We start from the raw sequence: 14760 nt of genomic DNA, 5'->3' as shown, positions 1-14760 counted from the left end.
GAGGGGTGACTAATTCCTCCCTGTTAACAGGCTCTGGCCTAGCTGTTTTCTCTAGTTCCTCCCTTTCCCCCTACTTGAGCTTGTGAACTGCCCGTGCCCTGATTTCTGTTCCTAATTATGTTTGTCAGATAGGTACTTGCCAGGTCAGGCGAAGGCRACACTGAGCAGATTCCTGATGAGCCTGCATTGCAAGCCGACTGTGATGCCACCACCAGAACAGGGTGTGAGAGTGAGAGAAGACAGAAACACTCACAAAGCTACTTGTCACTAAGGAAATACAGAGCAGCAGACAAAAAGCTGTTGCTCTGACTGTCATGGGCCTAAACAAGATCTCCTCCTCTCGTAAGCAAGCAGCAAGTAGCTTTTCATCAGAAAGCCCACAGGTCTCTGGAGATGCCTATCTTATTTCTAATGAAATTTCATGAAAAAAGGCTTGTATTTCTTGCTGAGCAGGATAGAAGTGGAGCAGGAGCTGTGAGCTGATAAGAATCCCCCAAGCATAAATGCTCCTTTTCCCTTTATTATTGCATCATCGTAAACAAAATACAAATTGCCTTTATTCTTTTTCTCAAATACTGAAAGCATCTCCCTTCTTCCTAGCTGAGAGCTAAATTGTTTTGCAGTAATGTTAGATATGCAGGCACAAGAGAGTAGGTATAGACGCTGGAGCTTATCAAATTATTGTCAGCACCTGTTTAATCGCAAACTCACTCCTAGCCAACGCAACCTCCATTCTTGGGAACGACTGTGTGGTTGTGCAGTTTAACGAGAAGCCAGACTGATTTGTAAAACGGTGATAAAAATGCAGAGTGGAGGAGGCATTTGCTGCACTAACTGCCCGAGTCTGATAACACTTCTTGCTTCAAACTCCGTCCACTCTTCTCCATGCTGGTGAAGATGAATTACATGAGAACTAATTTCAGTTTTCAAAAACTTTCACTAGATAAGAGCTCCCCAAAATGGTTCTACCTATACTGTGTTTTAGCTTTTTGTATCATAAACAAAGCCTTTATGGATCATGTGTATTTTTTTCAAATTCCTTGATGTATCAATACAAAACAAACCCAGCCACCCAATTGCTGAAAGTACCGGAGAGGTCTCAAGGTCCGCAGAAGTCTCAATACTCGAAGAACACCCAGGATCTTAGCTCCGCCTGCTGACGCCATGGAGACAATAATGTCAATGATAGATACAAAGACGAGGACTCCATCTAGGACATTCCAGCTGCTCTGGAGATAGGTGTTCTCCCCAGAGAAGAAGCCAAGAGCTACCACCTAGAACCAGGAGAACAGAGACATTTAAATTGCATCAGCCTAATCATAGCTGTGTCATGTCTTCAGTCTGCCAGGTCTCACCAAGGATCATGAGATGGAGATGTAATTACCTTAACCATCATTTCAGCCACAAAGATTGCAGTGAAAATGTAATTGGAAACACTTAGGAACATCCTTTCCTGCAAAATACAGAGCAACAGAAAGTAGCAAGTTATTTAAAGAGATTATAAAATAAACATCTTTCATCTTGTGGGATCTTTCCCTGACAAGACTGAGATGTGAGTGTAGAATCAAACAATAAAATGTCTCATGTACTCACCGTGCTGTGTGGGTCTATATCTGGTCGCTCCAGCGCTATAGTGATGCAGTTGAGAAATATGAAGACCAGCACCACGTGATCGAACATTTTGTGGGCAATGACCTTCTGGCACATYACTCGGAATCTGCAGAAAGGAAGGGGAGAAAAACGTCCTTCACATGGTTGGGTCAGCAAGTGATTCCCATCCTAATGGCCTGTCCTCAAAAGCCTTCCAGTGCAGCTGTGCCATCAGCATAAGCCCAGGTGGTAAGCTAGTCTATCTATAAGCACAAACTCCTGAAGCCATTATTATTAATGCAGAAAAACAGATGTAATGATGGCTGTTATTAATGATGGCTAAATCACTCTTCTTCCTACATAGGCATGGAAAAACCTATGCAGTTATTCTGTCCACATATAGCAGAAATGTTACCTAAATATCAGGAGCCAAATTTCTAAAACTCTCAGTGCTTCTGCACTGAAGAGGAATTTTTTTTTCCGTAGAAAGCTAGTTAAAAATATAGTATTCAATTATATCAAAAACCTGACATTTCACCAGGATTTCTTACCGATTCTGTGGGGAAAACAAGTAGAGGGACCAATCTTCGTGATTCTTGCACCACTCTGGTTTGTAGGGCTCTAGGACTTTACGAATCCGGTAGCAGTAACTCTGAACAGAAAAGAAGAAATATCTTTTTTCCTCTTTCATTTTCCTGCCTCTTCAGCCATCACAGTCCCGCTATGAAAGGGGGCAGTATCTGGCATTTCACAGGACCTGCAGGAGGTCCCAGCATTTGTGAGAGAGCTGGGGCAGGCATGCGGAAGGGATGCCACATTCTTCTAGAAAACCAGAAAGGAAAAGGGTGGAAGAAAGGAGCTGATTTACTGTGAGATATGAACATGACAAAGCCAAACTTCTCGGCAGGTACCATTCTGAGATACAAAGTTCTATCAAAATGAAAAAGACCTCAAACAACCAAAAACCTAAGTAATGGAGAGAATACTCCTTTCTCTGGGCTTTCAAACTTTGAGATGCTGAATAGCTAGCTCTTGTGAGCAAAGACTCTAGCTAACTCTTGTGAACTAAACAGCTATTTTTTGGAGGCATCCTGGGCCAGAGGAACAATCTCCACCAATCAAAAGACCAGGCAAATGTGTGCACATCCCCTTGTGGTTTTTCCCTTGTTGGAGACCACTGAAATGTAACAGTCCAGCCCATTAGCTAATAAAATGCGCTGGGAAATGGAAGCCCATCCCTCAAATCTTCATTCATTTTGTCTACATCAGCTATTAGGCAGCAACACGTCCGAGCCTGAGCTGGATTTTTAATCAGCCTTCCTGGAGTGGAAAAGCATCTTAACACATGAGCACCCAATTCCCCCTGAACTCACATCCTCCATGTCATCCTCGTAGTCCAGTGCATCCTCCTTGTGGCTGTCGATGCGCAGGAAGAACTCACTGGGGACATGCACCATCTTGCCATTGCAGTCTTGGTACTCAGCAGGTAGAACGGCCACAGGGCTGATACTGAGCGAGTGGCGCATGGTAGGCAGCTGGAGCAGCTCAGGCAGGTCCAGGGAGCTGCGGTAGTCCAGGGACTCTGCTCGGCGGTGCAGTGAGGCCCTGCTGACCGTGCTGGACTTTGCATCATCAGACTCATCATCTGTGCTGCCTTTCCCCTCCCCCGAGAGCAAGGACTCTCTTTCTCCTGACTGGTTCTTCTTTTTGAGGCTCGGGGCTCTGCCCAGGCTGTTCCAGCTTGAGCGTCGGCTCCCCCAGTTGCTGCTGGTTCCCCAGTTGGTGCAAGGGGAACTGCGAAGGCTAGACTGAGAGAAGAAAAAAAGTATTTGAGTATTTGAGTATTTATTTCATTTACAGGATGACGCCAAAAGGAATGGCATTTTGCCCAGACTGGAGTATCCTTCCTGTTGCAAGTCATATCTTCCCCTTCCAGTTTTACCTACAGCTCTGGTTTTATCGTGTCAATACCTCAAGAAGGGAGCCAAGCACCCACACTGAAAACATTTTTTTAAACTACATCTGTAGCACACCTACCAATTCTCTACGCTGCATGATTTTTTATGCTACTGGCAACATGAATTATGCATAAAAACTGAACCCAAAGACACTATTGACTAAGTGGCACGTTTTTTCTTCATGCCAAAGTGGTTTCAGCACATATCTCTCCCAGCTTCCAAAGGGATTCCAGCACCTAAGTCATCCAAGTGTCTGCTGGAAATTTTACCTGCATTCACGTTACTTTCTCTTTTAATTTGCTGCATAAGGAGGCGTAATGAGTGTCTCTCTCAAAGCAGATCACTGACATTTCTGCCAGTGATCAGTGTGTCACTGCACTTTGGCAGGCAGGTGGTTGCCAGGGTGAGAGCACTTAAGGTAAGAGCAGAAAAACTTGACGGAAAACCCCTTTTCCCTCCATGGCTTCCGCCTGGCACAGAAACAAGGTAAACTACCGCCCTCCTTTTCATTACTGTTGGCCAGTTCTCCTCTGACTGCTTCATCTTCCTTTGGCTGGTGGCACTGACATGCTTTCAGAGGAAGGATTTAAACCAYGAGCAACCTTTTCCAGCAACTCACAATCCCATGAAACCTCAAGGCAAACAACAGACTCATCTCTGTTTTCTTTTCAAAAGCATTACCTTGACTAAGCAGCTTACCAAAGGGGATAATGGCTCTGTCTCTGCATGAAGTGCCTTCATGGTCCACCGCCTCGATTTGAACATGATATTGCAGTTACAGAGCAGAGGAACAGGACAGATAAGCAGCAGCAGAAATCCACTATGTCTATTAACTCTGCTCCCTCTGTTTTCACAGAGCTGCCCTCCTGTTCCCCTGTTGCAGGCAAAATGAAATAATTTGCCAAAGAAGTCAACACCCGCCAGCTCTCTCGCCTCCAWGAGCACTCAGTTGCAATCCGTCAGCTCACACCTTGCTTCCTGTCTGTCTCCCCTCCAAAAGGCTTGCTATACCGTAACTGGAGATCAGCTGCTGTGCTGTGGGGACAAACGCTTCGCTCCCTGTGTGCACATGTGAGTTCCAGCTGCAACTTTAAAACACTGTGGGGGAAAACAGGCTTCATCCTGCTCCACTGGAACACCTGGCACAGCTTCTCCAAGACATCACAGCATGGCCACTGTGGCTGGCAGAAGGCACTTGTTCGTCCCAGAGGGGTTTGCTGGGCAACCACATGAACTTGTCTTGTCTCAGGACACTTTCCTCCAGTGAGGTGAGTTAGCATAGACTCCTGATGTGATGTCAGGCAGGAAACCCCTGAATCCTAGGACTTGTGTGTTGCCTCCCACTACATACTCACTGTCCCTGACTGTCATGTTGTCACTGTCTTGTCCCAGCATACTACTCCCCCCCATTTCTCCTCTGAATCTGTTCTCCTCCTCCCATTCTTCATATTTGTCACCTCTACCAGACTACTCTCCATTTTCTAGCAACATTCACACAGTGGAAACACAACTGTTGGCCTTGCTGAGTTGTGGCAGCACCAGAAGCACCAGGAAACAGATATATAACGGGAAATATGGGACAATGAACTCTAACAAAAATTGACTATGAATATACACATCACCTGTGCTGCTTGCAAGCACCTGAAGGAGTGCTATTAGCACTGGGGACCTACCAAGGACTTCTGATCATAGCTCAAGGGGTCTAGTGAAGCATTGCTCCCTCTCCTTGAGTCCACGAAAGTGTGCACTGAATCCATGTGTGGGGAACACTTCGGCGTGGGCATAGGTGTGGCAGCAGTGCGCATAATTATAGGAGGTGGCATGCTCCCCCTGCCTTCCAAGTGTCCATTTGGGGTGACGGCGAGTGAGTACATCTTCATCTCTGGAAAGAGATAGATAACATGAGGTGGCTCAGCTACGGAAATCATTGCTCAAAACTGACATTATTCCTTGTGCTTTCTAGAGACTTTGCTGAACAAAGATCAAATTTTGTGGGCAATGCTAAGATCACCCACTCACTTTGACAACAGACATATGGCAAATGTCAAGACTTTTTTAAGAGGCCTTTAGCACTGGCTGAGCCTGGAACTCCAAATACAGTTTCCTTTACCCAGTGTTTCTTGGGATTTGGAAAGTGGAGTCACAATTTTTTGCTATTGGGAGAGACCAGGGAAAGGACACTGAGGACTGCCTAAATCCAATCTGGTAAATTAATCTCTTCTCCTTGTCACAGGCTTTTCCTTAGAGATTTTTATGCAGTTCTGATCTGCTTTGAATTCCCTCATCAGGAGGGAACTAAGCAAACATTAGTCATTGTCTTTAATCTTCTGTTTGGGGGAAAGGAAATGGAAACGGCTTCTAAATATTCACACACCTGGAAGAGTAAACCTCCTGTAACACAGAAATCTAATGACATAGCTCTGTGGTAATTGCAGAAAGCATCTATTTTAGCTGTGCAGCAAGTAAAAAGCCCTCTGTAGAGAGATGTCGCAGCAACACAGTGTTATACCCATACAGAAAGATGTTTTGTCCTTGCTACATACTGCAGCAACCATATTCGCATAGCAGACTAATCAGAGACTATAGAACATACCACCTCCAGCACTACTGAGTGCCATAACACTCAAAACCAAAAGCCATGACAAATACAAAAGTTAAGTTGAAAAAACTTCTGTTTTGTTGAGCTTAGTGGATTCTGGTTTAATGACTGCAGAACAAGGGTGTTAGGGAGGGGGAAGAATGGGACCATCTGCCATCAGCAGGAGAGAAGTACAAGCCTGTACTTACTCAGGTGGCACAGGAAATGATCCCACCTCCACCTTGTCTGGTTACTGCAATGAGAAATTCAAGCGAGTGCATTATCCCTGCTATTTTTCCTCCACTGGCTGCTTTTGTAATGCGGTATTCTTCTTTGTATCATCTGTTTGCTTGCTGGCTTGGGCTCAAAGGCTGATCTGCACCACAGAAGTCCATGGGAACTTTGCCACTCCCTTTGAGGGGTGGAAGATCGAATTCAAAATTTGTTAATCTGCAATACACAAGTTTCTCTTGCCAGTGCATCTGTTTACAGACCAATAGCTTTAGAACTGTTAGTGTTGTTTAGTTACTGGTTGGCACCTAGGAGGCTTATGGAGACACATAATTCATGGACTTTGACTGGTGAAGAGTTCAGCCCTGTCTCCTATCCCTGTATTATCTGAGAAGAGGTGACAATGTTTCCTCCACTTAGAAATCGCTTACTACTTGAAGCTGCCCAGCAAATAGTTGATGTAAAGGATATATAAGCTGTGGCTTTCTTGCCAGCTGTTTGCAATGGAGAGTCATCTGTTTGCTTGATATTTGGAACCTGTTGCTTCATCAGCAGGCTGGACAGCTCCATCATCTTCTTCTGATCCGGCTTTGTCTCCTTAGCTTCCCTGACAAATTACTTATGCTCCTTCCTCAGCTGAATTCCATCTGCTCACCACAATCAATATCATTTCCTTAGCTTAAATGAATCCTGATTTAGAGGCATTTAAAGGAATCCTAACAAAAGACCAAGCTGAGAATAAAAATGCAGAGGAACTAAGGTAGCCCCTATTTATCATCATGATATTCACTGTGCTCAAATATCTGATCCCTTCCCATCCTATTTGCAAGCTCTGCAGAGTGGAGACCATCTCCTACAATTCCATGTTTATACTGCACTAGTACAATGTGGCAATATTTCAAGTCAGTTGCAACGACCTCCTGTAACACAAATAAACAGCAACATTTCCACCAATCAAACCTCCCTTAGATGCATTTGTGTGAGAAACCAAAGAGAACAGATGAGAACATGATGGATTTTTAAAAGCTGCTGAGAAGTAGTTTGTGAATATTACTGTCAGTGAACTATTCTGTGATAATGATACAGAAGAAAAGATGAGACATAACTAAATATTATTGCACAGTTTAAAATTAGGAAAATATCCATTCAAAGGAAATATCAACTCCCGAGGTTTTTTTAAGCCATCTCAACACATTTTGCACAGGTGCTCTGTTAACACAGTTATCAGATTAATTTCCAAATAAATTAGCTTTCCTCCATAAATTTTGAGGAAAAGATGACTGCAGAGGTAGGGTTGTAGCAGAGCACTAATTCATAGGAGAAAAATAGAAGTGAAATCTACCTGTTGCTCGGAGGTCTTTCAGCTTCTCAAAATCATCGTCAAAATTGACAGATGTCTTGTCCTCATCTGTGTCTGATCTATTGGCATCACCCTGTAGAGAGGAAAAGAGTAATTAACAGATCTTACTGCAATTAAAGTTTAGCACGAAGGCTCTTTGGATTAGTTAGCAGCTCAGAGATACCTCAGCTCCTCTTGGTTGGAGTACAGCCCCAAGAACCAGAAGGGCAGAATGCCAAATTCCCTTGACACTGCCCTAGGGAAGGATCCTGAGTAAGTCCCTCTTCCCTGTTTTGATTCACTTTCTTACTTGGACAGAAAGGATGATGTGATTGTGAATACTGTTCCTGCAATGTTGTTGCACTTCCTACACTGTGCCCCGTCTCACTGAACAGTGCGTCCCAGGGGAGAACATGAAAGCACAGCTGTAATCAGAAAAATGACTAAGAAAAATTGGCATTCTAGGGTTCCATATTTGTTCTCTCCACGATCCCAGCTGAAAGCACTTAGGTTTTAATGTCAAAGGATGTAGCAGGGTTTTTCTTTTTTATTTGACAGTGCTGTAAATTCAACCTAAATCTGAAAACTCAGCCCTGATTTGCTTCCTTCATACTGGCTGGTAATCAAGACTACACTGGGAAATCTCTCGGCAACACTGAAGCTGAGGCAGAAGAGAAGCAGGCCAGTTTGCTTGGTAATGCACCATCATCTCAGGACAGAACAGCCAAGAGCCCTCGGACAGGCTTTCCTCCTGGATGTCTGTTTAAGTGCTTCCTATGGCTACTTTTTCCCTTTCATATGTATCCACCTCTGCTACGAAAATGACCAGCCTAAATTATACACAAGCCTGGGGCAGAAGAGCTATTGTCAGGTTCTCCTCTGCTGTGGAGTCAGTGGGAGGGAAGGAGTCCAGCAGGCTCTTGGCATGACTCTGGCTTGTTCCATCAAGACTGCAGAAAAGCTGTGTAAACTGGTACCAAATGGTTGGATTAAAGCAGCTGATCCTGGAAAAAGAGTGCAGTTCTTCAATTGATGCCTGAACAAATCACCATGGTTTCTAGAGACATGGTGCTAAAGCAGCAGTGAACTTAATTTCATCTGTGATGTATCGCTAACGGGTGCAGCGAAAGAGACAGGATGACTGAAAGGCTTAAGTCTCCCTATTCATCTTCTCTGTTTTGGAGCAGGAGTAATAGTGCAAAATAGCTGAGAGATCTGCATAATTTTGAAAGGTTTGTCTGCTTTTCCCGAGCAACTCTGGGGTAGATTTCAAAATGACATGGGAACAATGTTAAGTACAAATATGGCATTATGATCCTGTAAGTCTGGCTGCTTCTTGTCCTAAGTGCAAACGAGTAATAGTCTGTACTGAACATGTTCTTTGTGGCCAGTTATAACTATTCTCCTCTAGGGATACCCCTCCCTGTCAAACTTGCTCCATGGACAAATCAAAACTGAGATCAAGCCGAGATCTTTCTGTGATTCACAGCACAACTTCTTACAGTGTCCTTGCTGAAATACTGCTGATGGTTCAGGGCTCTAGTGTGCACCTTCTCAGCTGCACAATTTCACCTGGAGTCACACTCCATCTGAGTGAAAGACAGATTTGAATGAAGGGAGGAGAACTGCACATTGGCATCTTCCACAACTGCTTACAAAGTCAGCCTGAATGAGGACAAAACTAAGGAGATCAAAACATGAATTTCTAACATATTCCACATGTCTACTGGCAGAACCAGGGATGACAAAAGAAAAGAAATCCCAGCTCTACCAATACTTCCTTTTGTGAGTTGTCCAAGGAGATTTTAACAGTCTTTGGTTTACAACTAGAGCTAAGCTATCCATTTATAAGTGCAAGACTTGATTCAAGTCCTTGTAGCTGAAATACAGCCCTGAAAATGGTTTTCTGCAGCATGCCTGATACCTCAGTATGAGACATCTGACAAGCCTGTAGGCTTAACGTTGAGATATAACAAATTGAAATGGAGCAAAATGTGCCCTGCAAATGTCATGCCTGTGGTTGCTGGCCTTTTCTGAGGCGGCACTGAGTGAGTAATATAAGCTTTGAAAACTGCTCCATGTTTAAATCACAGTTTGTAACAGCTCTGAAAGGAGCCATTTGAGCTGGAGCAAGACGACGACATCYATTCGGCTGGGTCTGTAATCAGGCACTCAGAGGATATTGCACAAGGTTGCCGAATTCTGGCATCACATTAGCACGTGATCCAGCTCCAAGAGGGAAGGTAAGGAATGGGGGTCTGTACCTGAACAAAGGTATCTGCAACCTGCCAGGTGGCCAAGTGGAGTAAACTTCTTTCTCAGAGCAAATGGGGCATGGTGGCTGCATGTGTAACAGCAGCAGGAGACTGTGCAAGGGCTCTCTGTGTCAAAACGCAAGATTGCTCAAGCTGAAAAAGAAGCATCCATGCACCAGAGAGGGACAGCCAGCCACAAGGCCAGAGATAAATGAGAGTCCTCAGGATTCCCAAATGCTTTCTACTTGGTATGAGCATCAGTAGTGGTCTGTACCAGTATCAAGAGAAGCAGGATACTGATTCCCAGTTCCCAGTCATTCAGGTCACACGTGCTGGTTATCATCCGTTTGYGTTTCCCTGGCATGCCCTCTTTTTCCACCCAGCTTTGCTGGTTGGTTGAGTCTGAGGATATCTGACATATGTCTGGTCACTGAATAGTCCCCTCTCTGGGCTGCCATATGGCCAACTGTATTGGCTGCTTCTCCATTCAATTCAGGAAAATCTGCTACAGCCTGTGTCATTTTCCAGCAGGACTGAGGTCCAGCACAGGCACTTCAAATACAACTAGCAGCTCTCCTAGAGGAAAATGCCTTCTGGGTTGGAATAAAGCAGTTAATGCAGAGCCTTGAGGAATATGGATAATTCCTTTGTTTTGCTCTTTCAAAGTTAGTTGCTAAAAAGTCCAGCTCTGTCTGTAACAGGTTGCAGTAACACAGGAACATGGCAAAGGTGTTACAGATCTACAGCAGAGTCAGAGGATGCTCAGATCTGTGACAGAGAAAACAACTTCATGAGTTCAGGCATAAATAATGCTAGCATCAGCTCCAGGCACTGATACATGGTGCACAAGCTTGCTCTTGGGAAAGGACCTTCTAGCTATTCTTAGTAAGCTGTGCTCGATCTTCAGGGCATGGCCCACACTGTATAAGCCATCATGATGCTCACTAATGCAGCGAAGAGCTGTTTCTTGAAAGTGGTGAAGCCAGACAACTTGGGTCCTCTCTGTGTGCGCAGGTGACACCCACTGCCTTCAGCATCCATAAAACAGCCCTAAAGTAATGTAGATCAGGGTTGTTTTTTTCCAAATTGGGGCTTGGCTCCTGTTGTTTCAATTAATTTTCCTCTGCTAGTACTAGGAGGAAGCTGGGAGGGATGTTTTAATAATGAATCTATGCAGACATCCTTGAAGGACATAAATATGACTATGCTGGCTTGAGAGAAGGGAATTGTTGGTCCATGAATATTTCAGTTTTATTCCACGGTCAGTGACAGTGTGTCTAAGTGTGATATAAACACAACAAATACAAGCATGATGCCATTTCTGGGTAAAAAATGAAAAGCTAAAAAAAAGAATAAAGAGTTTATTTCTCTTCTTCCCCTTGGGAGCTAAGGCAGTGAAAACTGAAGCCATTTTCTCATTTTCTTTCTGAGTCTCTGGGTCTCTAAAGCCACTCAGTGCTAAGTTGACTTTCCTTTCTTCCAGGTTGCAGAAGTAAAAAAGTAATAATTAAAAAATCCTAAAGTATGACTCAAGTCTTTCAATACCACYATTCTTAGCTTGAACTGTGACTGGATGATATTATTTAAGTCTCAGAATCATTCTCATTTGCACTAATACTTTGAAAAGGTTCTCTTTTTCTGAAAATATATATGTGCATACACATCATTATATTTACAGACGAAACAGGATCATTATTCTCATTTAAATTCTCCCCCAAATGGATTTGCTCTGATCTGAAAGGAYGATGGGGAACAGCAGGATAGGGCAGAGGATGATTGCTTTCAATCTCTCAGGGCTCTGAAAGCAGACTGGGTGGACTTGCTGAGGGAGAAGGAAGCTTAAGGGGCTGCAAGAGCCCCCTGCTCACACTAGTACTGCACCATTTGCAGCAGCAYGATGTGCTGCTCCTGATCGCATGGCACAGGATTCCCTGCACAGCTGCTGAGGTTCCTACTCAGTTCAGATCAGGACAATGTATATCACTGTTGCCTGAAAAATAACATAATTTCTCTAATCCTCTCCATGTGAGATGAGATGCCTGCACTTTATCAAATTCCCTGCTCATTAACTTGATATAGACATTATTTTCAGTGTGGGTAAGGATTAGCATTTATTTGTCTCACATCATCCGAGGTATCTCAGTATTTAATGTTTGTAACCTTGAATCACAGCTTTTCTAATAGCTGTTCTACTAGCCCTAAATTACACGCAAGGGACAGTCAAAAGGAAAAGCCTGGATCCAGCCAGTCCACATCCTGCCTGATCCCCATGACTCCTGCCAGCCAGGCATCTCAAAGGAACCCAAAATACAGGACATAGGTGGGATTTAGGCAAATCTGTCCTAAGCGGTTTTCTCATGGATCACATGAGACTATGTAGCAGATCAACCAAAGTGTTGATCTCCCAAGTCCCACGCCAAGTCCGGTGAACCTTATTTGCAAAGACAGACTTACGGGAGCTCTGCATGCTCTGCCCTGCCCAGCTCATCTGTACCCCTTAAGGTTAAATTCAGGGCTGCCTGCATGACCTGAAGTTTGCACTTATAAGGACTGGTACCTACTGTTGCTTATGTGTGGTTCTGTTTTCTCCATCCCTCTCCTCAGACCACTTACCTCTGCTTGGAAGCCTTCTACGAGAATGGCAACAAGAAGGTTGAAAAGCACATAATTGCCAAAGGTCATCAGGGCCACAAAATAGAGTGCTGCCCAGGAGGAYGTAGAAGCCATCCCATTGTAGAGGACCACATTCCAGTCCTCTTGAGTGAGGATCTGCAGAGAGGTGGAGGGAAAGACTCTGATTATTCCACTCCTCTCATGGCCAGGAGCCGCACACAAACACTCACTGACTCAGCCATTTCTGCCTCTCCTCTTGACCTTTTGTGAGCGTAATCATTAGCAGGTCTCATGAGATGAGACAGCAAAATGTTCCTTTATTTAGATCTCTGCATGCGAGAGCTCTCTCCCAGCCAAATCTCCACTCTCTACAGGAGCATCTAGCACACTGCTACCCAGGGAGATGACTTTTTCAGATACCAGCAGTGGTAACATGAAGGCTGTGCTGGTACAAATCCCATCATTTGCTGAGCGTATTGCCTCTTTTAATAACATTGTTAGATAAAAGGCCTAGGCCTGGGGCCACAGCTGTTGTCTCCTTTTGAAGCTGCCCTTTTCTTCTGCCCTTTTTAAGTTACCTGGAGCTGAGGGAAAGGGTAGGGGACATGGTATTTGACATAGTAAATGACACAGAGTGGCTCAAGAAACTTAGGGAAGAAAAATTGTATCTATTGGGTAAAAGCACYGACAAGCTGGGCAAAAACACGCACATCTTTGCAAAGCCTTGTTCCAAGGGGCCTYCATCACGGATTCTCACTCTACTAGCTTTCCTGGAGCTCAAGCAAACCCAAGGCATATGAAAAACAGGTGACGTCTTTGTGCTCCAGATTAATTCAAGCTTATAATGAATATGGCCTCTAAACTCCACCAGCCTCCTTATCCCCGCTCTGCACCTGAAAACAAGGTGACTTTAGGGACAGGAATGCAGTCAGTTGCATTGAGTCATGTTACTCAATAACCTTCACAGGATGTAGGTCCAAGCCCTTGTGCACAGTGCCAACTCTATTTGSCCAAAGGACGGTTAAATGTAGACTTCTGTATTAATTTTACACCAGATAAAGAAAAAAATATGAACCTATGAGACTTATGCTGATTTCTCCTTGCAGAAAGTTAAATCTCTCTTTGTATGAAGGAAAACTTTGCAAGATGTCATAATCTTCATAGCAAAGATCCTGGACTGGTTTGCGCCTTGGATGCTACCATAATGAACATCTGCTCTACATTTAGAAATCTAGCTTAACATTGTCCACACTGTGCTCCACTCGCTGAACTTGGGCTGTAAGGAATGAACTGCTAAATAGAAAAGACTAATCTTTATATTGAGAATGTCCTGGAAATACAGTTTATTAATTGATTGTGGAACATACCAGTAATTGCAAGGATATAACAGATCTTATCTGCAAAGGAAAAACAGTTTTTACACAAAGAATTTCCCTGTATGCAAAGCCAGTCACTCAGGCTCTTATTTGTGACAGTATTTGTCACCCCTGGTTAAATGAGATTGTTTGGAAAGTGCATTTTAAGGGCAGTGGAGGATGCTGGCTTCTAACTCAGGAGAGAGAGCAGAATGGACAGTAGATACGTAATGTACTGTAGGCCTTGATTTAAGGAAAATAAAGTTGGATTTCCAGGCCTTCTCATACTTTATTTTTGCTAACAACAGATGGGCACTGTGATGCTTTTGGGTCGATTGCTTCTCCACTAGGGCTTGTAGAGACCAGCAAACTCAACTTGAAAATCACAAAGACAATCACTATGTCCTAAAAACTCTGAAGCGTTATTTCAATCCAAGTTGAATACTTAATATTTTTTTTTGAAAAGCAAAATGATTTGTCTACCTGGTTTACATTAAAACTCCTGGGAGGACCCAGAGCTTACCTGAAAGACTGTCACAATGGCCCAAAGCAGAGAATCAAAATTCTTTCTATCTGGAACTGTGTCTCCCGTATCAGTTTTCAGGCTGAACTTGCATCCAAAAAGATGCATGCCAAGAATGCTAGAGTGGGAAAGAAAGGGAGACAGAAGAAATATGGTGTGAAAAATGATTGTAAGGATCATTACAGTGCTTAATGTGCTCTGGGGCACATTCTTTTTGGTGTGCTTTGTATGTCTGTGGTATCTCCCGGAAAGATGGGCTTTTGCTGTTTGGTAATTCTGTGTGATGCTTCATTATAATTATCTAAATCAAAGTCAAAT

At 43.8% G+C, this 14760-nt stretch overlaps 1 protein-coding gene across 5 annotated transcripts in view; it reads right to left on the bottom strand.

Moving 5' to 3' along the window:
• LOC146597543 (voltage-dependent T-type calcium channel subunit alpha-1H-like) overlaps nt 1-14760 on the bottom strand; it is a 197849-nt gene that overhangs the window by 42181 nt on the left and 140908 nt on the right. For all 5 annotated transcript variants that reach the window (XM_085301956.1, XM_085301959.1, XM_085301955.1 and 2 more), the window contains 9 exons: nt 14443-14560; nt 12565-12720; nt 7700-7790; nt 5222-5430; nt 2964-3398; nt 2142-2242; nt 1594-1717; nt 1385-1453; nt 1090-1274 (listed from right to left, as the gene is read on the bottom strand). In XM_085301956.1, coding sequence (XP_085158082.1) covers nt 1090-1274; nt 1385-1453; nt 1594-1717; nt 2142-2242; nt 2964-3398; nt 5222-5430; nt 7700-7790; nt 12565-12720; nt 14443-14560 — 1488 coding nt within the window. The remainder of the gene's footprint in view (nt 1-1089; nt 1275-1384; nt 1454-1593; nt 1718-2141; nt 2243-2963; nt 3399-5221; nt 5431-7699; nt 7791-12564; nt 12721-14442; nt 14561-14760) is intronic.

This window comes from Rhea americana, unplaced genomic scaffold (genome assembly GCF_003343005.1).
Source record: "Rhea americana isolate MKP2758 unplaced genomic scaffold, rheAme1 scaffold_181, whole genome shotgun sequence".
Lineage (NCBI taxonomy): Eukaryota > Metazoa > Chordata > Aves > Rheiformes > Rheidae > Rhea > Rhea americana.
This window is presented reverse-complemented; position numbering and strand designations above follow the sequence as displayed.